This window comes from Trichosurus vulpecula, chromosome 1 (genome assembly GCF_011100635.1).
Source record: "Trichosurus vulpecula isolate mTriVul1 chromosome 1, mTriVul1.pri, whole genome shotgun sequence".
NCBI classification, from domain to species: Eukaryota; Metazoa; Chordata; class Mammalia; order Diprotodontia; family Phalangeridae; genus Trichosurus; species Trichosurus vulpecula.
This window is the reverse complement of record NC_050573.1, coordinates 76,524,713-76,548,988: the sequence shown is the minus strand read 5'-3', so window position 1 is coordinate 76,548,988 and position 24,276 is coordinate 76,524,713. Positions and strand designations below refer to the sequence as shown.

General features: G+C 54.4%; 1 protein-coding gene across 1 annotated transcript in view; it reads right to left on the bottom strand.

The window, feature by feature from the left end:
* Nucleotides 1-24,276, bottom strand: part of DOCK6 (dedicator of cytokinesis 6) — a 54,099-nt gene that overhangs the window by 939 nt on the left and 28,884 nt on the right. Inside the window, exons 15-49 of the mRNA XM_036740772.1 lie at nucleotides 21,638-21,755; nucleotides 21,018-21,088; nucleotides 20,601-20,739; nucleotides 20,306-20,407; nucleotides 19,847-19,933; nucleotides 18,884-19,115; nucleotides 18,565-18,726; nucleotides 18,115-18,278; nucleotides 17,170-17,274; nucleotides 14,048-14,140; nucleotides 13,469-13,564; nucleotides 12,706-12,846; nucleotides 11,642-11,755; nucleotides 11,321-11,491; nucleotides 11,051-11,190; nucleotides 10,720-10,889; nucleotides 9,651-9,805; nucleotides 9,169-9,351; nucleotides 7,380-7,506; nucleotides 7,071-7,155; nucleotides 6,768-6,864; nucleotides 6,413-6,547; nucleotides 5,941-6,093; nucleotides 5,643-5,801; nucleotides 5,438-5,538; nucleotides 5,066-5,258; nucleotides 4,815-4,958; nucleotides 4,501-4,632; nucleotides 4,137-4,151; nucleotides 2,369-2,494; nucleotides 1,642-1,731; nucleotides 1,183-1,419; nucleotides 904-1,047; nucleotides 523-629; nucleotides 216-383 (exon numbers count right to left, since the gene is read on the bottom strand). Of these exons, the coding sequence (XP_036596667.1) occupies nucleotides 216-383; nucleotides 523-629; nucleotides 904-1,047; nucleotides 1,183-1,419; nucleotides 1,642-1,731; nucleotides 2,369-2,494; nucleotides 4,137-4,151; nucleotides 4,501-4,632; nucleotides 4,815-4,958; nucleotides 5,066-5,258; nucleotides 5,438-5,538; nucleotides 5,643-5,801; nucleotides 5,941-6,093; nucleotides 6,413-6,547; nucleotides 6,768-6,864; nucleotides 7,071-7,155; nucleotides 7,380-7,506; nucleotides 9,169-9,351; nucleotides 9,651-9,805; nucleotides 10,720-10,889; nucleotides 11,051-11,190; nucleotides 11,321-11,491; nucleotides 11,642-11,755; nucleotides 12,706-12,846; nucleotides 13,469-13,564; nucleotides 14,048-14,140; nucleotides 17,170-17,274; nucleotides 18,115-18,278; nucleotides 18,565-18,726; nucleotides 18,884-19,115; nucleotides 19,847-19,933; nucleotides 20,306-20,407; nucleotides 20,601-20,739; nucleotides 21,018-21,088; nucleotides 21,638-21,755 (4,656 nt within the window). The remainder of the gene's footprint in view (nucleotides 1-215; nucleotides 384-522; nucleotides 630-903; nucleotides 1,048-1,182; nucleotides 1,420-1,641; nucleotides 1,732-2,368; nucleotides 2,495-4,136; nucleotides 4,152-4,500; nucleotides 4,633-4,814; nucleotides 4,959-5,065; nucleotides 5,259-5,437; nucleotides 5,539-5,642; nucleotides 5,802-5,940; nucleotides 6,094-6,412; nucleotides 6,548-6,767; nucleotides 6,865-7,070; nucleotides 7,156-7,379; nucleotides 7,507-9,168; nucleotides 9,352-9,650; nucleotides 9,806-10,719; nucleotides 10,890-11,050; nucleotides 11,191-11,320; nucleotides 11,492-11,641; nucleotides 11,756-12,705; nucleotides 12,847-13,468; nucleotides 13,565-14,047; nucleotides 14,141-17,169; nucleotides 17,275-18,114; nucleotides 18,279-18,564; nucleotides 18,727-18,883; nucleotides 19,116-19,846; nucleotides 19,934-20,305; nucleotides 20,408-20,600; nucleotides 20,740-21,017; nucleotides 21,089-21,637; nucleotides 21,756-24,276) is intronic.

Below are 24,276 nucleotides of genomic sequence, written 5' to 3'. Positions count from 1 at the left end.
CTAGCTGCCTTGTAAGCCCCTTAACCCTTCTGAGACTCAGTTTCCTCATCTGTAATAATAGCGCCTAGCTCACAAGGTTGTGAGCTAATGTACTCTGAGCCCCTGGCAAACATTAAAACCCCATAGAAATGTGATGGAGCATCATGATGTTCCATGGATCATCATGTCTCCTTGGCTTGGGGACCTTGGTGGGAGCCTGCCCTACTCTTTCTTACCTGGGGCTGGGACCTGAGGCAGCAGGGGCAAACAGCTGTGGGATGCGCTGGCTCAGCAGGGGCTGCAGCGCCTCCTTCAGGCGGCTGTAGTTGCGCTCGAGTTCTCGGTGATACTCCTTTTGGTCAGGGCCAATCAGGACCTTGTTCTTCCGCAGGGCGTCCTCACACCTGGGGCCAGAACTGGGGCTCAGGCTCTAGGGGAGGCTGGGGAGCTCATGGGATGGGGTGGGGTAGGAAGGCCCAGACCAGGGGTGGAGCTGTGGGGGGCCAATAGGGTGGGGAGGATGGGGAAGATGGGGAGACCTACTTCTTGCAAAAGTCCTTAAAGCAAAGACGGAGCTTGTTGTGGTGTCGGAAGAGCTTGGGGTCCTCAGGGATCTCAGCCAGAAACACTTGTGCCACTTCCAGGGGACCCTGTTTGTGGGTAAAGAGAGGGAGCTGAGAGAGCTCACATCTCCACCCACATTTCAGCCCTGCAATTACTACCCCTGGACCCCAAACACCATGAGGCCTGGCAGACATCAGGCCTAGCCTTATTTCACTGTGGTGACCTCCATCCTGAGCTTCCCACCTGGTTCACCGGTTCTTGAGCTCATGCTTGGTTATCTGCCTTGGCCCAGTGATACCACCTAATTCACTTTGTGTCTGTGCCCAGCCAACCCAGATTTCCACCCTCTGATAGCCATGCCTGGTTCACTGTGGGCCCCACGGAGCCCTGGAGCACCATCTGGAGCATCTTGGCATCGGGCGGCTCCTGCTCTGTAGCAAAGGCAAGTTCTCTCGTTTTTTTCTGCATGTCCTCGATGGCTACCTCCACGGGTGTCAGCACAGTCTGGGAACACACGATTGGAATGGGTTTGGGAATGACAAGGGGGCCTGGGTGGGACTTAGGGTAGCTGGGGGTCTGTGGTCTCTGCCCTGCCCTGGGGGGGTCCCAGCCCAGCCCCTTGGATCACTACCCAGGCACCTCTTCCTTGTGGATGACGTTGATTCGGGTCTTGATGTAGGGGAAGGCGTGGGCCGTGCTCAGCAGGGTCTTTCGCTTGTGCTGCTCTCGAAGCTCCCCGTGGGCCCGGCCATCGGCCGTGAAGGGCGTACAGAACAGGAAGGTACGGAGGTCATAGTTTTTGTCGAAGTATGTCACTCGGTCTTTCAGCTCGTATGTGTCAAAGTAGGGCTCCACGTATGTGATCTGAATGTAGGCCTGAGAGCAGCCGATAGAGAAGGCCGTGAAGGCCCCTCAAACGCCGTAGGATTACCACCTCCCCCACACCACTCAAACATGCCAAGGCACTCCCCCAAATATCCTCAGCATGCCTGCCAATCACCCCCAGAGGCTACACCTCCTAGATGCCCCCTGCTTCATCCTTTAGAAATGCTGAAGGTGAAGGGATACCAGAGGGTATGTTTAGGGGTCTCCTCTTACTTTGTGGGGCTCCAGCTTGGCTTTGTCCACAGGATTAGAGTCTTTGATCATCTCAACCACATCATCTCCAAAACGCTCTGAGTAGAATTCCTGAGGAGGGGCAGGTCAAGGGTTTGGGAGACACTTTGGGGAATGGGGCCAGATTGGGCCTGGGCAGGGCAGGGGGGGCTAAGGGGAACCCAGGATTTCTCCCCAACCCCCAACATCCCCCTTCACAACTGGTCAGAAAGTTAATGAGCCCGGCTCCGGCCGGCCCAGCCGCAGCCCACAGCATCCCCCCTACCCTGAGTCATCATACCAGCCCCCCTTTCCCTCACTCATCACGTGGGTGGTGCAGGCTTGCCTGGGCCCTGGAATCCACTGCTAAATTGATAACAAATGTCTGGGCTCTGCTCCCCCTCCATCCTCAATTTTGGGAGTCTCCTCCTCCCAGCCATGAGCTGGCACCACCCCTTCCTTCTCCCCCTCCCTTTCCTGGGGAACAGAATACCAAGCTGTGGACTGGGGAGCAGGGCCTGCACAGGCCCTACTGGCCCCTGCATCTCATCACCAGCACCTTGTTAAGTTCCCTTACTAATGAGCTGGAGAGGATGGGGACAGGAGTGAGGGAAATTCAGAGAAGTAGGGTGTGGAGGGAATCAGGGGCCTCCAGGATGGAGCCAGTCTGTCCATGCCCCTGCTTCTGGGAAGGGCAGGCCCTGGCCATCCCCTCCCACCTCCAAGTCACCTCAAGGCGGTGGGAAATCTCAGCAAGTTTTGTGATTGATGGCTCCTTGTATACAAATTCCTGCTCATCCAAATCCCCAAAGCGGGAGCCGTAGAATCCCACGCGGAAATATGTCCCAAACATGCGCTGGGGACCTGGGTTAGGGGTGAGGAGTTAGGCTCAGAAAGGTGCTCAGAAAGGCACACCTAGCTCAGGGAAAGTCATTCCCTCCTGGTGTTTGGCCTCAGGGAATTCTGTGGCACTGTTACCTTGGTCAGTTGGGGAAGGGGACCAGAAAGGACAAGACCCAGGAATCTAATCCCCTCCCTTCCCCCAGGGTGCCAAGTTACACCAGGAGCCCTTCCCTAGCTAAGGAGGCACCCCTAGACTGGAAAAAGGGCAAACAACCCCCTCATCCCAGAGGAGATGGGAAAACTGGCATTGATGGGATTTGAGATTGAGACAGAGATGAGGAGATGGGGTGAGAGACAACTCCCTGATCCCCTCCCTCATCCCATGGAGGCCCTCCTGGCTCCTCAAGGCCATCCCCTAAAGCCTAGCACCCTGGACTCCAGGCTTGCCGGCCTTCCCTCTCTCCAAGGAGTCTGGACCACACAGACACTTCCTAGCACAGAAGGGGCAGACAGAGACACAGAGAGGTAGCTGTTCTCTTTTTCTGGGAGGGGGCGGTTTGGGTTTGGGATTAATTCACTCACCAATGGCATGTCCAGATAGGGGAAGAGCCAGTCACAGGTAGCATGGAGGAAGAGGAAGGGGAGAGAACACATTCACGTGTGACCTTTCCTTGTGAACCTGGACTTCAATGTAGGGGACCCCAAAAGGACAAGTGGCTCCCAAACCTAGGGGCCCTGGAATCAACCCATTCCAACAGAGAGCCTGAGGCAAGTAGCTCTGGGAAAGGAGAGGGGTAGGGGAAGGCCCAGAAGACCCAGGTGGCTTCCATGCCCAAACCACACCAAAACCATGTTAGGACTGAAACTTCTCTCAGAACCCCAGAGGGACCTAAAAATAGCCCTACACCGGGGGTTGACAAGACTGGCTGTGATTAACTGAAGACACAGAGAGAGACAACCTGAAGAGAAACAGGCTCAGGGCTGCTAGCTGGGTGGAGGGTTTCTGGGGGGGAAGTTGGGTGGGGTGGGGTTTGTTCTGGGTTGGAGGTTGAGGGGCTTCGGGGAGGGTTGTGCTGAGTTGGGTGGGGGTTCCTACTCTGGGATGGGGTTTCTGGAGGGCTGCTCTGATTGGTGCCAGCAGCCTCAGTCCTGGTGAGGGAATGGCCAGGATGTTGGCATTGTGTTTTGTCACCCTATTTGGACTATCCAACCACAGTCCCAGAACCAGGCCAGGAGTGGGTGTGTGTGTGTGTGTGTGTTGGGGGGGCGGGGTGACTGCCCACATGAAGAGGGTGCCCAGGGAGGCCCTTCCCCTCCCCCAAGCACTCAGGGACTCCCCAGAGGCAGCAGCCACAGCTGGGTTGAGTCATCTGGGCTCAGGCGCTGCCCACGGGACTTGAGAGGGGAGGAGGGGGATCATGACCCTGGCAATGGCTGCCCCACAGCTGTGCCAGGCAGGGGGTGGAGACTGGATAGGGTTTAATGCCTCCCCTCCCCCCTGCCAAGCCACAGCTGCTTCTGATCCTGGGGAGTGGGGGTTGTAGGGGGTGGGGTGCTGAGTTCCTTGAGCTCCCCCTGGTGGTTGTAGGGCTATCCCAGAAGCTCCATAGAGGGGTGTCGAGGTCAGGCAGGGATGAGACCATGACCTAGCTTACCTCCCAACCAGAGCTCTGAAGGGAGAAACAAAATGAGAGAGAAGGTGAAAGGTCCACTAAGGTTCACTGCATTCCACCCCACCGCCCCCTGCCCACCCAAATCTCCCCAAACCTCCTTGCACTGGCCATTGAGTCCCAGGGTCCAGCCTATATTTGGAGGGGCGTGGAGGCAGGGAGTGGGGCTGGGGTGGTGTGGGAGCCTAGTCTACCCAAGGGGCCAGTGTGAGGAGAAGCCATTGGCCTATGCAGAGGGGCATGGTGACCTGGGGGACCAAAATGTTAGTATGGACAGAGGGTCCTGGAGTCAGCTACTGATCTAGACTGAAGGCCCCAGGGGATGGGAGGGATGGGGCTTGGCTCTGACCTGATGGATGATCTTGGTAAAGGCCTCTTGTAGTTTCCCATGAACGATGGCCAGCTTCTTATAGTCCCGATGGGCCTCCAAGATGGGGATGAGGATCTTGTAGACTTCATTCACAGCCTCATACAGCCCACCCTGGGGTATGGGGAGCAGAGACATGGAGTTAAACTCCTCCCTGGACTTTCCTTGCCAGTCTAATCCCTTGGGTTTCTCTCTCCCTCTGAATCCCCTTATCTAGGGGATTCCTTGGGGTCCCCTCAATGATATCTGCTCCCCTATTCCTTCCCATCAGCCCACTCCCCCGGACCCCAGCTGACCATGGTGAAGGAGGTGGCTGCCTGCTCCAGCAGCCCCACCAGCCCCAGTTCAGTGAAATGCTTGCCAGAGCAGATACCCTCTTCGTCGGGGGAAAGGATGTCGTCTGAGATTGCTGACTCTTCCAGCACATTGGATGAGATGCTCTAGGCAAGAAGGTGATCCAGTGTCTATGGAGGGGCTCAGGACAGGTGTGTCCTTCCTCACCATCAGCCCTGGCCATGGCCCCCACACTCCCACTGCCCTCGCCCACCTGGAAGGTGACGCAGCCCACGGGCAGGTGGCGGCTGTCCTCCAGCAGGGCAAGATACTCGGCCACCAAGGCTGCTGCGTGGACAAAGCACTGAGCTGCCTCTGCGTGGTTCCCCCGTTCTGCATGCTTGCCGGCCATGTTCTGAAGCCACGTCAGCCGAAGGTCTGGGGAGCCCTGGTACCCACGGGCAATCCTAGTATCAAGCAGGAGGCACCTGGTCTGTCCCACTCCCCTCATCTGTCTATGCCCTCTCACCAGCCTCCTGGCCACCTGCCCGTACCCCCTCACCGGCCTCCTTGCTGGCCTCCTGACTACTCACCCATCCCCCCTTACCAGCCTCCTGGTCGCCTGCCTGTCCCCCCACCCCCTCACCTGTACATAAGATCCATGAGCATCTCTGGATCTTCCTGATGCTCCTTCATTTTCACTGTGTCTGTCAGGATCATGTGCAGGTTGAACATAAGATCCTGGACCTGGGGGCAATTGCAGGGGTTGGAGGGAGGCCAGGAGGGCAGCTGGAGGGGAGGGGGAGGAGACCAGGTGGGGAGAGGGAAGGGCCGGGCTAGGCCTTGTGCACCTGCTCAGCAAAGGTGCTGTCCCGCAGCTCCAAGTCCTCCTCGGCATAGGTCAGGATGGTCTTGAGCGAACGCCGCAGATGCTCCTCATTGAAATTCTGTGTTGTCCCCACTAGGGACGACAGGGACATCGTCACCTGCATCTTCACCCGGGCAAAGTTCTGTGGAGGAGCCCCATGAGAGGGGAGGGCTGGCTGAGTCCCTGCTTCCTTTCCTCCAGCCCCCTCTTCTTTCTTTCCTTCTTTTGCTCCCACCCCCACCCCCTCCATGCCCCCGGAGTCCCCACCCACCCCGGCTCACATTTCCAATCTCATAGTTCTGGCGCATGAGGAGGTAGAGGGAGGCACTGGCGTGGGTGCGGATGGTGGTGACCCGGCTGCTGCAGTGGCGAAGGAGCCTCAGGCAGAGGTCTGCACACAGCTCCGTGTCCTCTTCAAACAGCAGCTCAGGGAACTGCCGCCCCCACCCCCCAACACACATGTTAGGCACACACATAATTTATGCACTCATGTGTACATTCTCTTCCTGGGGGGCTGACACAGCCTGGGCTCCTTCCCAGAGCACATGAGGTGCAGAGGGCCTCCCCCATGCTCTGGGAGTGTCCAGGGAGAAAGGCTGGGTACTGGACTCTGGGCAAATTCTGCAGCTCCCTTTCCTACACCTAGGAAAAGGTCCTGGGTGGAGAGCAGGGGTGGAGACCCTGGGCTAGGGGTCATGGGGACACTCAGTTGGGGGACAGGAGATGCATGGTACCTGCCTGGGCCCCTCTCACCTTGGACACAAGGGCCCTCTGTGTGGCCAGGCCATGTTGCAGGAAGAGGGCACTCTGGGTACAGCCCAGACTGTGCAGTAAAACCTTCAACACAGCCCCTAGGAGGCCCTCTTTGGCCTCTGACAGGATCACTGTCTGGGGAAAAGGATGGAGAAGAAAAGAGTGGATGGACTGCAGGGATTTAGGGATGGGCAGGGATTTAGGGAGGAGAATGAGTGAATAAAGGAGGAAGGGTGTATGAAGAGGGAAGGTGAGATGGCTGGGGGTGAGGGAAGGGAGTCATGGTGTCAAGAGTCATCGTTAGCCCCAGGGTCAGAAGCCATTATCCTAGGGGTCATTGCCCAAGGACCCCTACCTGCACAATGACCTCCAGAGTGTCCAGTACTATGAGATTGGCTTCCGTTGCCAGGTTCCCATCTACGAGGGCTTCGTGTTCCATTTCATCCTTGGTTCTGTAGAGAAAAGTGTGTGTGTGGGTAAAGGCAACAACCAGACCCAGACCCTGCCAGGTTAGTTGGTTCTGTCCCTGGTTCCCAGATGTGGTTGTGGAGTGATGCCTCATGTCCAGTTTCTGAACTAACAGTCTCTACCCCTTGCCCAGTTGTTTCTCATCCCCCTCCCCCCAACCCCAGCCCAATTCTCATTCTGCCCCACCCACTTGTCCACTCGGTCTGAGGTTTGCTTCCAGTGTGTGACATTCTTCCTCCATCTCACGTTCTCCTGGTTCCCGAATGGGCTTCTCTCTGAGACACAGAGATACAGACACAGTCACATTGTCCATGGGAAACCTCCCCATCTGAGCTGGCTGTGCGTGCATGGGGCTCAGTGGGTCCCTTCCACATGGGGCAGGGCTTCCTGTGGAAGCTGGGCACTCCTGGGGCCAACATACCACAGGAGAGGAGCTGGGGGAATGGGAAGGGGTCTGGCTGGCCCAGGGGAACAGGAATCTCCGGCAGCCATGGCTTACCCCGGCTGCGCCGCACCATCTCTTGCCGAGCCCCAATGGTTCCCAGAATAGCCTCCTCTAGTCGGGCTTTCATATCCAGTGACTTCTTGAAAGTGAGGCTGTTGATGCGTTCAAAGGCCTTCCTTCCCTGGTGGTGGTGGGGGAGGCGTTTTAAGGGGTGAAGGGTGTGTGAGAGAGGGGGTCTGGTCTGGTAGGCTCTGTCTATACCCTTCCAATCCCCACCCCTAAACTCTTTCCACTCCAAATCTCTCCTGAAGATATCTACAAGACAGGTGGGACGTGGGAGTAGATGGTCTGGGGTAGGGGAAGATCACATTCAGCTCCAAAGGTGCCAGTCTTCCATACTGTTGCTCACTGTCCTCTCCTGGATAGACTCTGCTCTCCAGGTTTTTGTGACACTGCTCTGAGTTTCTCCTATGTCCCCAGCCACACATCTACCATGCATGGGTGCCCCTCCCCCACCCCAGCGCAAGGTCTCTCCTTAAAGCTCTAATCTTTTCATTCTATTCTACTGGTCATCACTTGGATTTATCACTTGGTGATCTCATCCACTCCTAGGGAATTCAATAATTGTCTATGCAAATGATTCCAGATCTCTACATCCGCCCCTAATGTCCCAAGCTCGGATCTCATATCACCAACTGCCTTGTGTTTCTCTGAATGTCCCTCGGGTGTCTCACACTCAACATGATCCAATCAGAACTCCCCCCTTCCCAGCTTCCTCCATCCATCCTCCCAACCCTCCAGGCTCACAAGCTCAGGGCATTCTCCCCGGCCCTCACCCCACAAATCCAACAGGGCATCGAGTCTGGTTGTTTCTACCTGCTTCCATGGCTATCACCCTAGTTCAGGAGACCATCAACTCCTACTTGGCCTATTGCAGTGGTCTTCCAATGAGTCTCCCTGCCTCACGCCAAGCTGCCTGGTGATTTTCAGGTGGACCATATTGCTCCCCTACTCGATAAGCCCCAATGGCCCTCTATGACCTCCAGAATCAAACAGAAAATCCTTTTTTGGCATCTCTCACTCTACCATTTGGTCCCTTCCTACTTTTCCAGTCATCTTTATTCCTTTCCACATACTCAGTGATGCAGCTACATTGGCCTATTTGCTATTTCTAGCACATCTCTCATCTCTGTGCTTTTGCCTTGGCTATGCCCTATGCCTGGAATGCCCTCCCTTCTTGACTCTTCCTCTTGGCTTCTCCTGACTCCTCCAAAAACTCAAGTCAAACCCCACCTTCTGCATTTCCTAGTCTCATCTCAGCTACCTGGTGTCTTCTCTCTGAAACTACCTCCCATTTACACTAAATCCATCTTGTTTCTATGTAGTTGTTTGCATGCTGTCCCTTCATTAGATTGTGAGCTCTTTGAGAAGAGGGGTCTTATTGCCTTTCTTTGTACCCCCAGTGCCTGGAACACAGTAGGCACCTAATAAATGCTTGGATGATTGACAGGGAGAAGCCAGGTGGCAGAGTGGGTAGGAGTGTTTAGTCCCTGGGGAGAACAGGGGAGAGTTTGTGGGCTGGCCCAGAGCCTAGAATGTGTCCGAATGGCCCCTGCCACACTGGCGATGGTAGAACCTGGGGTTTGTTTGGGTCTAAACCAGGACAGATTTGTCCCACAACTTTTGATGGGTCTGGCCCCTTAAGGGACAAGTGATGAGATCAGAGGGTCACAGATCTAGGGCTGGAGGTGGGGTTGGAGGTCATTTAACGCAACCTCTTCATTTTAGGGGTATAGAAACTGAAGGCCAGAGGGGAACAGACACAGGGAGGAGGTGGGAAGACCTTGTATTCAAAGCAGGATGTACAGAGATGCAGGAGGTCCAGCAGGCGGGCAAGCTGCCCAGGGCCCAGGTCACTGGTCCAGTGCTGCAGGAGCCCAGGCTCTGCATTCTTCAGCACCCACAGTGCACAGATCAGCAGGGTCCGGCTTGTATCTGCTGCCAGGGGGCTAACTGTGCGGGGGGGCTGAGAGCAGGAGAAGGGTGAGCTATGTATGGGGCACGGCTGTCCCTGCTCCATCCCAGATAACCAAGGCATGGACTCTGGGCCATTTCCTCAGACTAAAGATGAAGAGACATTACTCCATCCTGTACCCTCGATCCACCAGCCCAGTCCCCCCTGCCAATCTCTTCTGAAGCTGTCTTTGGGGCCCCACCCTGGGGGAGCAAACTGACCTTTTTCCTTGTTCTGAAAGCTGGGGTCCTGCCTTTAGCTACCCCTATATACACACTGGCATTTCAGACCCCTCCACCTTCAGTACTCACAGGGGGAGGCCCCTGGGGGATGCTGGGACGTGGACCTGGGGGTAGGGGGCTCCCTGCAATGGCCATAGCCACAGATGGGCTGATGGTACTGCTCCCATCCATGTCTATATCCACATCTGGCATGGAGGCCAGCCGGGAGCGCTGCCCGCTGCTCTCTGCAGAGAGAAGGGTAGATTTTACTGGGCGTTGGGAGGGGGAGGTAGGGAGGAGCCAGACCTTCTTTCTTAGGGGGGTGAGGGGCATCATGAACAAAGTTCTTTCTGTCTCCCCTAGCTGGGGCCCCCAAGAAAACCCCCTCAGCTGGGCCAAGAATGCTTAAGCTCAATGGGCCTGGCAAGGGAAAGGGATAGAAGGAGATCAGCCCTTCCCCCTCTCCTTGGAAAGCCCTCCGCTCATCTCCCCCTCCTTCCACCTTCCGGGGTAGGGCACTGCCAGGATACTTCTTCTAGAAGGGTGGAGAGAGAGCCCGGGCCCAGGAAGAGGAGAGAGGTGCTGCTCCTTGGCTGGTACACGGAAAGTGCCTGACGTATTAATTCATTTGATACAACTCTGTGAGGTAGGTGCTATCATCATCATCATCCCTACTTTACAGGTGAGGAAACTGAGGCACAAAGAGGTTTAGTGACTTACCCAGGTCACACAACGGATGAGTGTCTGAGGCAGGATTTGAACTGAGGCCCTCCTGACTCCAGGTCAGCTAGGTGGTACAGTGGAAAGAGTACCAGGCCTGGACTCAGGAAGACCTGAGTTCAAATCCAGCCTCAGACACTTAGTGGCTGCATGACCCTAAGCAAGTCACTTAACCTCTGTTTCTTCATCTGTAAAATGGGGATAAATAATAGCACCTACCTCAAAAGGTTGTATCAAATAAGAGAGCATTTGCAAAGTGCTTTGCACAGGGCCTGGTATACATTAGGTACTAAATAAATGCCTATTCCCTCCTCTGCACCTCATCCCTCCTTCACGTCCAACACTATGTATCTGCTAGGCCACCTGGCTGGAGGCTCCACCTACTTCCCTGGGCTCCTCCTCGGGATCCCTGCCCCCAATGGAAGCAGGCCTGGCTGACCTGAGAAATCGTGCAGCTGGGGGAGTGTGTCCAGGACAAGGGTGAGCAGCGGCAGGTAGAGCTGGGCCACCCGGGCCTTGACCTCGGGCTCTGCGTAGCGGGCATCTGCGTCGTGGCTGCACAGGAGGCTGTGCACGGCGCTGATTGCCTTTTTGTGCAGGAAGAACACCCTGGGGAGGTTTGGAGAGTTAGTGGTCCCACAGGCCCTCACCCTCCCACCCTCATTCTTCCCTCTCAGCCCAGAGCCTGGTGCCCAGAGAAAACCAAGGAGCCTCTGTGGGCTGGGATGAGCAAAAGGTGTTTCAGGAGAGGGAAGGGCCCCCTCACTCACCCCTCAGCCTCGGGCTCTAGGATCAGGGCCAGCTCAGTCAGCAGAAGCCCAGCCAGGAAGTGCTGCTGCCGGAAGGAGCCTGAAAGCTCGAACATGCTGATCACCTTGGGGTCCTGGACGTGACTGGAGAAGGCTGAACTCTAAGGGGGATGGTGCAAGTTCAGGGCTTGGCACCCGGGAGACCCCAGACAAAGCTGGACGCCCAGGGTTGAGGTCCACTTTGGAGAGGGGGAGGATAGGAGTCAGGGTCAAGGTCAAGGTTGGCCTTACCTGGGAGGTGGCAGAGGAGACGGAAGGTGAAGGGGAGGCTGGGGGAGAGATGGGGCTGCAGGGCAAATTCAAAGTCACGTAGTGCTCATGGCTGCAGAGGATCCGAGTGAAGTCCATGCGCAGAGTTATCAGCCCGTTGGGGTTGGGGGATGACTGCAGGCGAGTGGCCACCTGTCCAAGGCTGTGGTCAGTGGGGCTGGCAGGGGAAGGGGTGCTCCATGGCCGTCGCCTCCTTTCCTTCCTCCCACCATGCTCCCCTCCCAGCTTCCTCCAGTGTCCTCCCAGGGACACTATCCCAGCCCATGACCCTCTCTCTTCTACCTGCTTGTAATAGGCCCTGATGAGACTGAAGACGAAACCTCGATCCACCAGGGACAAGAGGTCACTGAGGAAGAAGGCCAGGCTGGTGTTGAGCCGCTCAGCCAGCTCCGAGTCCTGCAGTTAACAGGAGGCAGGATATCAGTTTGAAGACTCAGTAGGGACACTCAGAGGTCATCTTCACAGGCCGTCAGGGCCAGATCTATCACCACCACCCCTACTTCCTCCTTGATGGTCTCTGACCCCTCTAACTAGGGAAGACCACCTTCCATTCTTTCTTGGCACCCCCTGTCATGACTCTATTTCTTCCCCCATGTGGATGACCCCAGACTATTTTCTCCATTTCTAGAGACTTAACTTTACAGGTCCTAATCCCCTTCTCCAACTTTCTGCTGGACATCTGACCCTGAACATCCTGCTGACCCCTGAAACTCATTATGTCCAAATGAGAGAGCCATCTCCTTGTTTTCCCCTCAAGACACAAAACCCTGCCTCAACTCACTGACTTCCCTATTGTGGTCAATGGTTCCATCTCCATGTTGGCCTAATGCCACTACTCCCATACTGTCAAAGTCTCACTCATCCTTCAAGATCTTCCCTCTCCAGGATTGCAACCCACACTGATCTCTCTGTCATATATAGACCTATATCATCACGTGTGTATTACTTCCTTTCCCCTATCATACTGGGATCTCCGTGAGGGCAGAACCTGGGTCTGTTCCTTCTGTCTTCCCTAGATTGTGGGCTCTGTGAAGGCAGAGCCTGGGTCTGGTTCTCCTGTATGTCCCCATTACCAGAGCACGGAAGTAGGTATATGAAGGTGCCAATCAATAGCTAATTGGCAGATATGGCCCCATGCGAAGGGTAATATAGAAATACAGTGTTTGTTCCTACACCTTCCAGCCCATCCTTACCCCAATCACATCCCCTGAGGGCCATCCACAGCCCTGAGCTAGCTTGGCTCCTCAGTCATCCCCAGTTATAGGTCAGTATTGACTAGTGATGATACGTCTGACATTGGGGGCTGTCCTTGCCCTAGGAGATGGTCTCCATAGGCCAGTCTCTACCTTGTGGCTGCGGGCAGTGACCTCCAGCCCCACAGAGTTGACCAGAGCTGAGATGTCATCCATGAAACGGCCTGGAAAGCGCAGCTTCCGGGGAGTGTCCAGACGCTCGCTCAGCACCAGGTGTAAGGCCATGCTTTTCACCTGGGGGGAGGGGGAGAAAGGAGGGGAGAAGTATGCTAAAGGCCAGAGATTTTTGCTGGGGGGGAGGGGCAGGGAAGAGGGAGGGGAAACAGATGGATGACACATGTCTGTAAATGGATTCCTCTAGAGGAATCACAGAATTTTGGAGTAAGGAGGGACCTCAGTGACCATCCAGTCCAGCCTGCATCCCACAAGGCACCTCCATTAGAACAAGCTGGTGGGTGGCCCATTAGCCACCCTCTGCCTGGAAAACTTGGGACGGCTCAGTTTAGGTTTTCCAGACTTCATCGAGCTTTTTTAGCTCTAACTGCCTTCCATTGTTTCTAGTTCTGAGTTAGGGGCCTGGGTTTGAATCCTGGCTGGGTCACCTACACTGCATAACTGGAGACGTGTAACTGCACTTTTCTGTGAAATGGAGGTGGCGTGGGGGGTGGACCAGATGACCGTGAAAGTCTCTCCCTGCTTGAAGCCTCTGATCTGATGTCTAACCCCTCTTCTAATTCTGCAAGCCACCTATCAGGGCCCACCTAAGCCTTCTCTTCTCCAGTGTAACCCACCCCCATTTCTTCCAAGATAGACAGATATCCTGGGAAGCAGCGTTCCCTCTGGACCAGAGGCTTACCATGAGCTGGAAGAAGAACCAGGCATGTTGTAGGACGGCCTCCCGAACAGCACTGCCGCTCACCACCCACTGCAGGGCCAGCTCCTCATGCAGTAACTGTGGGGAGGGAGGTACAGGGGAGGAGTCAGAGGTAAACCAGGCTACCCCCCCTTGCCCTCCCCATACCACTCAGAGAGCACAATTCCAGCCAAAGCATCCACCCTCTGTGATGTCTTCCTGGGGGTACTTCTCTTTCTACCACTAATCCCAGAAATGCAGGCCCTACCCTCTGTGCTTTGTGACTCCAGTCAGCTCCTTGCCCTCTCTGGGCTCCTAGCCTAGGACCTCCTCACCCCAATGTCCACGTCCACTTCCTTGCCCCTGGCCCCTTGACAGGTGGTGTGATGGATAATACGGGAGGCTGAATTCAAACAAGACGGCTCAGGGACAGAATAAAGGCTGGAGAGTGAGATGGGATGAGACAGGCCCTCTTTTCCCCCAGCCTCCCCATGTGCCAACCCAGGCTGGGCCCTGGAGAGGGGGGAAGCCCCCACGACAGGATGATCAAGAGGATACATCAGGGCCCCTTCGCCAAGCTACCTTCCTCCCAGTAGGTCTTGGCTGGGAGGTCGCCGGGAGAGATGAGGAGCCCTCGAGATAGGAGGAAGCTCGGTTAGGAACTCGATCCATGGCCTGTGAATGGGGTGGGATGGAGAGGAAGAGGAAGAGATGATGGAGGAGAGGGTTAGTGTGGATAGAACAAAGGAAGAAGGAAGGAGAAGACAAGGGAAGGAGTAGCAGTGAGGAGAGAAACTGAATGGGATGATTCTTTGGGGGAAACTGACCTCTCCAGTGGAAACAGCCTCACCTGGAGTCCTTTCCCATTGCCCTTCTCCATTCTGTGTCTGCATGGCTGCTCTGCCATCCCCAAACCTGGTTACCCTGCTCAAAATACGCTCATGATTTCCCATTTCCTACAATGCTCAATTCTAATCTCAATCTGGCATTCAATGCCTCCCTTCAATTTCTCCTTCATCCTTTCTGATCAACTAAACAACCACCGCTGCCCTCAGAGCTCCCACCTTGAAGTCCAAAACCTTGACCCAGGCCAGTCTATTCAACAATCGAGCACACACTCACATACAAACACACACTCACATACTCATTGACAGCCTCATCACGGTACCCCCCCCACCCCAATCTTGAATCCCAATCATCCTTTAGGGCCTAGCTAGAGTCCCAGCTCCTCCATAAATCCTTCACTACCATGCTCATCTCCCCGCCTCTGACCTTCTGCACCTTCTCCTGATTGAACCATATTCTGTAGCCCATGGCAACAAAGGAGAAAGACCCTGGGTTCTTCCAAAGACTGCGCCGGCCCTCAATGCCCTGTCTCTCTCTAATGAAGGGGCCACTGAGGTCATCAGCTCTTCCTCTGGGACCTCCAGATAAGTTCCTTCCCACCCCTCCCAGTGAGGTATGGAGAAGCAGATCAACTTTCAGGCTGGGACTGGGAGCTTCCATCTCCAGAGGAGAAAAAAGAAGACATTTTGGAGTGAGGAAGGAATACTTGGGGTAAGCGAGTCTGAGGGAGCTGGTGAGAAGAGGCAGGACCTGATGATGACGATGGTAACGAGTAGCGTTCATATAATACTTCGAGGTTTACGGACCACTTTACAAATGTTATGCTTCTTAATTTACAGGTGAGGAGACTGAGGCCCAGGTAAGCGTCTGAGGCTGGGTTTGCACTGAGGTCTTCCCAACTCCAGGTCCCAAACTCTATCCACTTTACCACCTCGCTGCCTAGCTGAGAGAATCCATCAGCAGGTATTGAGTGCCTCCTAGGTACTCCCCTGTGTGCTCCCTGAGGGCAGGTCCCAGGCCTAGCCCTCCCGACTCCCCCATAAGCCAGTCAGACCAACCCCAGTAAAGGACAGAGTAGGAAGGAGGTGGGGGCAGAGAAGAGACTGAATGCCTCGGATGACCACTAGGTGTCACTGTTCTCCCCAAAATGGAAGACAGGGCAAAGCTGAGGGTCCATCACCCTGGCCTTCAAAGGATTCTATTCTGAGCAGGACTGTGGACTCTGCTCCCTGTTCCATGGTGGGGCAGCCAAGAGGATGAGACTTGGGTCCTTCCCCCAGGGAACTAGCTCTCTGGACCTTGATTTCCTCATCTGCAAAATGGACGACTGACCCCCAAAGCCCTTCCAGGTGTAAATCTATGACCCAATGATTTGCAGATTCTTCTTCTAAACTCACACCGGCCCGCATCGCCTTTTTCTCGGACTACAGCCTCCTTATCATCTCCCTTCCCATTCCAAACTTTCCTCTATACAGCTGCCAAAGATGATTTACCTACAGGTGTGACCTTTTACTCACTTCCTCAATAAACTCCCATGGCTCCCTATTACCTCTAGGATTAAACATAAACTCCTCAGTATGGACCTTTTGCACCCTGGCCCCAACACGCACTCTACGGTTCAATCAAGCTGGCCTGCTTTACTCTTCCTCATACAGGAGAAACTCCACAGGCAGCTAGATGGTTCAGTGGATAGAATGTGGGCCTTTCAGCCAGGATGACTGGAGTTCAAATCCTGCCTCCTTAATGGCTGTATTACTCTAGGAGAGTCACTTGACTGCCTCAGTTTCCACACCTGTAAAATGAGGATAATAACAGCACCTACCTCAGAGTTGTAAGGATAAAATGAGCTAATCAATGTAAAGCACTTTGCCAAGCTTAAAGTACTACATAAAATGCTGGTTATTATTATCATCTCCCTCCTCTGAGCTTTTGCACCGGCTATCCCCACTGCTTGGAATTAACTTCTCACCTCGGCCTCTCAGATTCCCTGGTTTCCTTTAAGAATCAGCGCCAGCACCACCTTCTGCCCGAAGCCTTTCCTGATTCTCCCTTCCCCACTCCTTCACTTTGTATTTATTCCCCATTTCCCTCTACATGTATGTGTCTTTCCTGACAGAAATATAATCTCCCTGAGGTCAGGTGGTGCTTCACTTTTGTCTTTGTAACCCCCAATACCAAGTACACTGCCTGACATACAGTAGGTGCTTAACAGATGCTTGTTAGTTGGACAGACAGGACTCCAAAGGAGAGAGGATCAGAGGATGAGACTGAGCATGACTAAGGCCAGAGTGTGATTCAGGTTGTGAAAGCCCAGAAGAGGCTGGGAAGGCTTCAGAGAAAATATGGGAGGTGATCCAGGCCTTGAATGACAGATAATTATGCATCTGGGGTGGGAAGCAAGGGGTGATGGTGGTGGTATGTGGCATTCCAGGTAAGGTGAAAATAGTAAGAAAGATTTGAGGGATTCCTTGTGACTTGAATGTGCTTAGATGCCAGCCCCCAGGCTTGGCCCTCAGGCCTCTGGTCTGTCCCTCTAGCTGTCGTCAGTGACCTTGACCCCAGAAAGCCTGGGGAGGGCCCACACACAGGCAGAAGACTCAGGTGACCTGCCTAACCCTGGGTCCCAGATTTCACCCTTACCAGGTCAGACAGGAAAATGCTAGTTCCCCTTTCGTGGAGAATCACGCTCCCCTCTCCACCCCAATAGAAATGACTTAGAAATATGGGCTCCCTCTCTTGCTTCCACTAGGCAGACCCTCGTGTTAATAGGTAGCAAAGTTCATGCCAAAGCAGGGCCAGGGTAGGGGGGGACATGCATTGGGGCCCTGGGGGTACAAGCTGCACACAAGGTGGGGCACCTGTTTGAGGTCAGCGCTGTAGTGGGGGTGAATCCGCCTCAGGACGGCCTTGCTGCCCCCTGGGGCATAAGCAGAATTCACCCAGGAGTGAGAGCGGTCCACACCCTAGAGCCGGTCGGTGGGTGAGTAGGTGCAGGGAGAGGGGTACAGGGAGGGGCACCAGAGACATGGGAGAGAGGAAAACCAAGGTGAAACCAAGCACAGGCTTCCATGGCATCTTGGCACACGCATACCCACGCACAAAAAGGTGTGTGCAAACATGCACGCACACTGAACCCACACACCAAAACCTGCTTAGTCAGGGAAGGCCTTTAGCTTTGGCTAGGGTGTATGTCTGAGGTGGGCGAATGGGAGAGGTAACAGACTTGGTTTCTAGAACAAGAAGAAGCTTAGAGTTCACTTGGTCTTGACCCCTCATATTACAGAAAGGGAGCTGAGGTCCACATTGGGGAAGGGACCCGCCCAAGGTTAGCGACACACCATGAGCAGAGCCAGGATTAGGGCCTGGGGACTGCTGACTTCCAACCACCAGGCCATCTCAATGAATCCAGCCCTCATCAGGTCTATGGATGTGAGGGTGATTCACATCCTGCTCTCCCCCCAATGTTTCCCCACCCTCAACAAAAGGATGCTGGGTATCCAGTTCTCTTCACCTTTCCCAAGCCCCATCCCACCCTGCAGGCCAATATGTGGGTGGCCTCTCCACCTTTCCCTGGCCCCAGCCTACACCTTGTAGGCCAGGATGCAGGTAACCTTGCCCCCAGTCCACACCTTGCAGGCCAGGATGCAGGTGACCCTTCCCCCTTTTCCTGGTGCCATCCCACGCCTTGTAGGCCAGGATGCAGGTGACCCTTTCCCCCTTTCCTGGCCCCATCCCACGCCTTGCAGGCCAGGATGCAGGTGACCCTCCCCCCCCCCCACCCTTTCCCTGGCCCCAGCCCACACCTTGCAGGCCAGGATGCGAGTGACCTCCTCATCTGGGGAGCAAGGAGAGGAGGCTAGATCAGGGTTGCTGCTGCTGATGCTCTTGGAACGTGACAGATGGAGGCTAGAGGGCCGGCCAGGGGCACGGGACAGTGTAGCACATTGCACAGGGGGTGGAGGAGGTACTGGAGAAAGGGCAGGGTATGTGACAGTTAAAAGAGTTCTCTCCCTGCACCCACCACCCTCTCTCAAAGGCCAGTCAGATCCCAAAGGGTTCCTCTGCTCATTGCCCTGGGCATCTCTAGTTCCCACCCCAAGGCTAGGCTCCAGCACCCTGTTCTTTGACTCTCCACCCTGGTAGGGCTGCAGCTGGGGAGGGAGCAGTCAGGGACTCAGCGCTGCCAGTTTGGAGTGGTTAGTGCTGGGATGACAGACTACATCCCCGTTGGGGGTGGGCAGTAGCTCACTTACCACCCGTGGGGCCAGGCTCAGGGCCAGGCAGTCTGAAGGCATAGTGGATATAGGCAGCCAGCAGCTGGTTGTGACCCCTCTGGTCCTGGGCTCCATCTAGGCTCTTGTGAATAAGGCTGACCACCAGGGCAATGGCTTCAAAGGCCCCACGGCCCAGGTTCACTACAAGGACAAGGAAGGATCACCAAGTCAGCTTTTGTTACACCCCCTCCTTGGATTAATCTGGGCATTTATTTTCCAGCCTGGAAAACAGAGGCCTAGAGAGGTGGCAGAACCACCACCCACCCAGCCTGGTCAACCTGGTGACCCTGCCCCTTACCGATCTGGCCGCCAATGACGGGGGGCCTGACAATGAGGTGGATGAGCTTGTCCAGCACGTGGTGGGAGAAGGCAACGAGGGGCTCGGGGCTGGCCAGCCGCAGGGCTCCTACGCTGCTTTTCAGTTCTGTCTCCACATTGTTCTCACTCAGGATCACGTCCTTCAGGCGGAAGGGGAAGGAAGCCTCCTCTAAGACATGAACCAGCGTGAAGAACTTGTCCAGGTGGGGGTCCTGGAGGGTAGGAAGGGCAAGTCAGGCAGGTTCCAGGGGCCTCTGCACAAAGAAACCTCCCCCCCCCCCCAAGCAGATAATCTCTGGGGCCAGGCCATGCTTCCTGCTGCATCTACCCAAATACCCATCTCCTCCAGGAAGCCTCCTTCTGACCAACCCAGCCTAGCTCAGCCCATAAGCTCTGCTGGGCTCATCTAATCCTAAGAGATGAGCTGTACAAGCACTCTCTCCCTTAAGTAAATCATGGGAGCTGGGGAGTTGGTGCTGGTGGTGCAGTAGGCTGGCGAGCCAGCACCTTCTTACTGATTGAACACACCAGCTCTCCATGAATGGCCCTCCCAACCCTCACCTTTCTTGAGCCAAGGCCTGAGTCAGCAGCCAAGTTAAAATTAGCTCCTGGGGGTGGGGGTGACATCGGCCTTCTTTTTACCCCTGGTCATTCACACTTTGCCATGGATGCCAGCCAGGTCCATGAGCCAATTCCCTAATGCTAGGCCTGAAAGCCATGGGCCTCTGGGCCACGTGAGGGCCCACAGTTTCCTAGGTGCTTAGAACCTTAGGGTTGCCTTAAGAAAAGCTTTTTTGGGGGGAGAGGGGATGGTCCCTGTGGTCACTCCTAGCAAGAGCAGAGGTGGCAGCCTCCTGGCCTCCTCTGTAGGTCTGCCCTTCTCTTCGGCTCCTACTCCATGGCAGATGGCCCCACTACCTGCCCTCCCCCCAGCCAGGGTTACCTGCGGGTGTACTGAAGACACAGCTGTGAGTTCCACACTGAACACGCCTTTGTGACCATCCACCCATCGCATGCCAGGGAGTGGAACCTAGAGGAAGGGAAAGATGGGCAGCTCTAGACCTTAGGAGCCCAGTCCGGCCTGCCAACTAGGGGATGTGGGGATAGGCAAGAAACTCTCTTCCCTAAAACATTTGCTGCCAGCTCCTTGGGGCCTGATCACCCTCTGGGCAAACCCACTCCACCCCCTCCCACTTGCTGGTGTTTCGACATCAGATGGGTCCAGCCCCACCTGGCTGGAGTCAGGGCCACAGTGGGATGGGGGCAGGGAAAAGGACAGAACCACTGTATTCTAGGGAGTTCCTCCCCTCCCCGGGGCATCTTGGGAAACTCCAGACTAGTCTGGGATAGGGGGTCTCAAGTGTGCCAGACACTACCAAGGAACCTTGGGATGGCCACTCACATCAGGTGTGAGCACCGAGTAGCTAGGGGGTGGCCGGTCCACAGACACAGGCAGACAGAAGGGGCCCGTCCTCAAGCGGCTATGCTGCAGGAGAGGAATCCACTGTGGGAGGGACGTGAGTGAGAGTTGGTAAGCCCACCAAGAACAGGCCATTTCCCACCCAAACCTCCACCATCTTGGAAGCCCAAAGGGAGGGGTTGAGAACAGATAGGTAGTAAGAGTGGGAAGCTCTGGAGGCATGCATGGAACTGGGGTGGCCTGGCTGGTGGTGGGGAGAAGGGGTCCCAGGCCTCACAGTATAGCCAACAGGTGTTTCCAGAGGTGTGCTGGGCCGTGGCTGGCAGCTAATATGATAGAATGTGAACAACAGGTGGTGGTTCTCTGTCACATTGGCTGGGAGCTGTATCTTGAACTCCTCATAGAACTCTGGGCACCTGGAAGGCAGGGGGAGGGAGGCTGGTGAGCCCCGAGAGGCTCCAGACCCTGCCTTCCATCTCCACAGAACATTCTTTAGGTCCAGGGGCCCACCCTAGGGCAGCTAGAGCCTGACTCTCCAACCAGTTCTGATGGATGTTCTTGACCACCCTACTCTGACCCCTCTGACTGACCCAAGTCCCTTCAGACCAGCTCAATCCCTTTGTGCCCACATCGGCCCAGCCCCACCAAATACCTCCCCATCACCCCAAAAATTTGACCCCTTGGGCCCCCATACTTGCTATGATACACCACGGCTGTGTAGGCCTCTCGGGAAAATTCACTGCAGCTGGACTTCCCAAATATCACCTTGGGGGTGGGTAGAATCAGGGTTTAGGGTGGTAACACCTCCCTCACATACCACTCCTTCCACCTTGGGCTGAGGAGAACAGAGGGTGTGGTTCTGCCCATAGCCAGAGGTCAGAGGCTGGACTAAGTGACCCTTAAAGATGAGTCACCCCTACTGAGGACTCTAGGCTGGGGTGACAGGGATAGCGCTCAGGGCTAGTAGGGCACAGAAAAAAAAGGGAGGCCCCCAAGCATTTCCTGCCCTCGTGCTCCCAAGTAACTGTATCCTCTGACCCTCCCAAATGGAGTTTTTGCATTTAGACATAATTCATAGGATTATAATATATCAGACTTGGGAAGGCCCTTGGAGAGCTGGTGCAAGAGGAGGAAAGGGATTTCTCAATCTTATCCAGACCTACCTACAAAGAGCAAGGCTGGGATTGCAAACCAGCTGCCCTGACTTTAAGTAGAGGGCTCTTTCCACAACAATGCTGTCTCCCATGAGTTATGCACACACACCACACACCACACCACACACACACACACACACACACACACACACACACTCACCGGCAAAGCCTGGCTGGGGTCCTCTCCTGCCATGTACTGCACTTTGATGGCGATGTTCCTGACTGAGCCCTGACGGCTGCTGAAGTTGAGGTTGTGAGGATAGATATATAGCAGGTTTCTGGTGATGGGAGAGGAGAGCTAGGTAAGGGGTCAAAGCCGATGCCTTTGGTTCTTCATGCTGTATGAGCTGACACCGTGGGGTTAGGCAGTGACAATGGACAAACGTTCACACGGCCGCTCTATGCTTGCCAGGCACCCCACATGCCACATCTCATTTGGGTCTCACGGTCCTGTAAGGCAGGTAACGACAGGTCCCACTGCCCCCATTACACAGATGAGAAGACCGAGGCTCCTTGAGGTTAAAAGTGACTCGCCTGCGATAGTCCAGCTTGTTAAGTGCTGGGGAGACGATCTGAACCCAGATCTTTCTAACCCCAATTCCAACACTCACTTCAGGATGAAGGAGGAGAGAGGATCCTCAGTATTGAAGATATCTTAGAGATGACCCAGTGCAGCTTCCTTATCTCACCAGTTCTTTTTTCAGTAGGAACTAAGTCAAGAGAAGGCCCTGCCCAAAGTAACCCAGTCCAAAATCGGCAGTTGAGATTTAAACTCAGCTGTGGTCTAAGTCTCATGGGCAGAAAAGTGCTTGGCTAAGTTTTACAATGTAACAGGCTCAAGGAAGGAGGGCTTGGGGTCATTAGGGAGGGCTTCATGGTGGAGGTGGGGTTTGAACTAGGCCTTGAAGGATGGGTAGGAGTTAGAAAGAGTTCAAAGGAATCCTTTGATAGACTCAAGCTGAAGAATGAGCCATCCACTTTTAGACAAGGCCAATGTGGGAATTTGTTTTGTTTGACTAGACACATTTGTTACAAGGGTTTTTGGGTTTTGATGGCAGGATAGGGGGAAGTAAGCAGGAAAGAAAAAGTGCTTGTTAATTAAAAAAATTAAATTAAATTGAAAAAGAAAAAGATGATGTTGGGCCCAGAAACATATGAGGCCTCGAATGACAGACAGGAATTTGGTTTTCCCATCACCGAATCGAAAAGTTGGAAGGGGCTTCAGAGGCCAACCAGTCCACACCTTACCCAACAGAAATCTCCACTATGACCCCAACAAGGAGCCATGCAGCCCCTACCTAAAGCCTCCAGGGGTAAAGAAAGCACTTGGGCAACCCTTGAAGGATTCTGAGTCAGAGTGGGACGTGACCAGATAAAAGCTTTAAGGTTAACTGGAAACCAGGACAGGATGAAATCAGAGGGGATTGATGGGGGCAGGGAGGGTGGTGAGAAGGCTGTTGCAACAGTCCAGGCAAGAGGGAAAGAGGCCCTGGACTGGGCGAGGGTTGTGGGGGGTGGCCCTGGCCTGTGCCCAGCAGTCAAAGACAGAGAAGCCAACTTGGCGTAGCTTAATGGGGCAAGACTCACATCAGCAACTGCCTCCTCCAGAGGCACTTAATGGGGGTCTGGAGGCCCCTGCCACATTACCTCGGTGAACCAGGGGGAGGGTCCTTTGCCTCTCACTGAAACCGGACTTTGCTGGAACCTTTCACTACATGTCCTTAGCTACTCAGGGTTTCAAGCCAGTCCACTAAGTAGGCAGCCTGGGCACAAGTGTCTGCATCAGATAGATACATGGGAAAGCTGAGGCCCAGACAGATGGAAAGTCCTAACTACCTGGTTAAGAAAACAAAGCCCGGTTCTAGAGGGACTTAGAGGTGAATTTTAGTGAACTTTTAAAGAACGATACCCAGACTACACAGATTATCCTCAAAAACTGGGAAAGAAAACACCGCTGATATTATGGATGTGTCCTGCATGACTACACATGTATAACCTATATCGAATGACTTGCCTTCTCAATGGTGGGGGAGGGGAGGGGGAGGGGAAGGGTGGAACTCAGAATTTTAAAAATGGATGTTAAAAATTATTTCTACATGCAACTGGGGAAAAATAAAGATATTAATTAGAAAACACTGTCAAACTCCAAGTACAGTCCTAACACCTGAGGACAAAATGGAGAGCGTTCGAGATTATTAAGGAAATTTTATTCCTTAAGGAGTGAAAAGAATAATTATTAAGGAATAAATTATTCAGGGATAGGGATGGAGGGAGGGGCCAGACCTGTGATTTGATCAGTGTGAGGAATTGCTAAGTGAGAAAATTCTCCATAGACCTTCTCTGCAACTCATGGTCTCGGAGAGCTGTCTAGACCACTGTGAGATCACAGGGTCACGCAGGTAGGACATATCAGAAGTAGGACTTGACTAGTGGCAGCTAGGTGGTCCAGTGGGTGCAGTGCTAGGCTTGGAGTCAGGAAGGTCTGAGTTTGAATCTATCCCGACACTTACTAGCTGCATAACATTGGGCAAACCCTTTAACTTCTGCCTGACTCAGTTTCCTTAGCTGTAAAATAGGGATCATAATCACATCTACCCCATAGGGGATCAAAAAAGACAAGATTTGTTAAACTGCTTAGCACAGTGTCTGGCACATGGTAGGAAACTTAATAAATGCTTATTGACTTCCTCTCTTATCACACCCCGCCCCCCCCCCCCCAATCCCTCTTCAACCCCAGCTCCTTGAGGGCAGGGATCATGTTTCTGCCTTTAAAATTTTTATAACCCCAGTGCTGAGCAT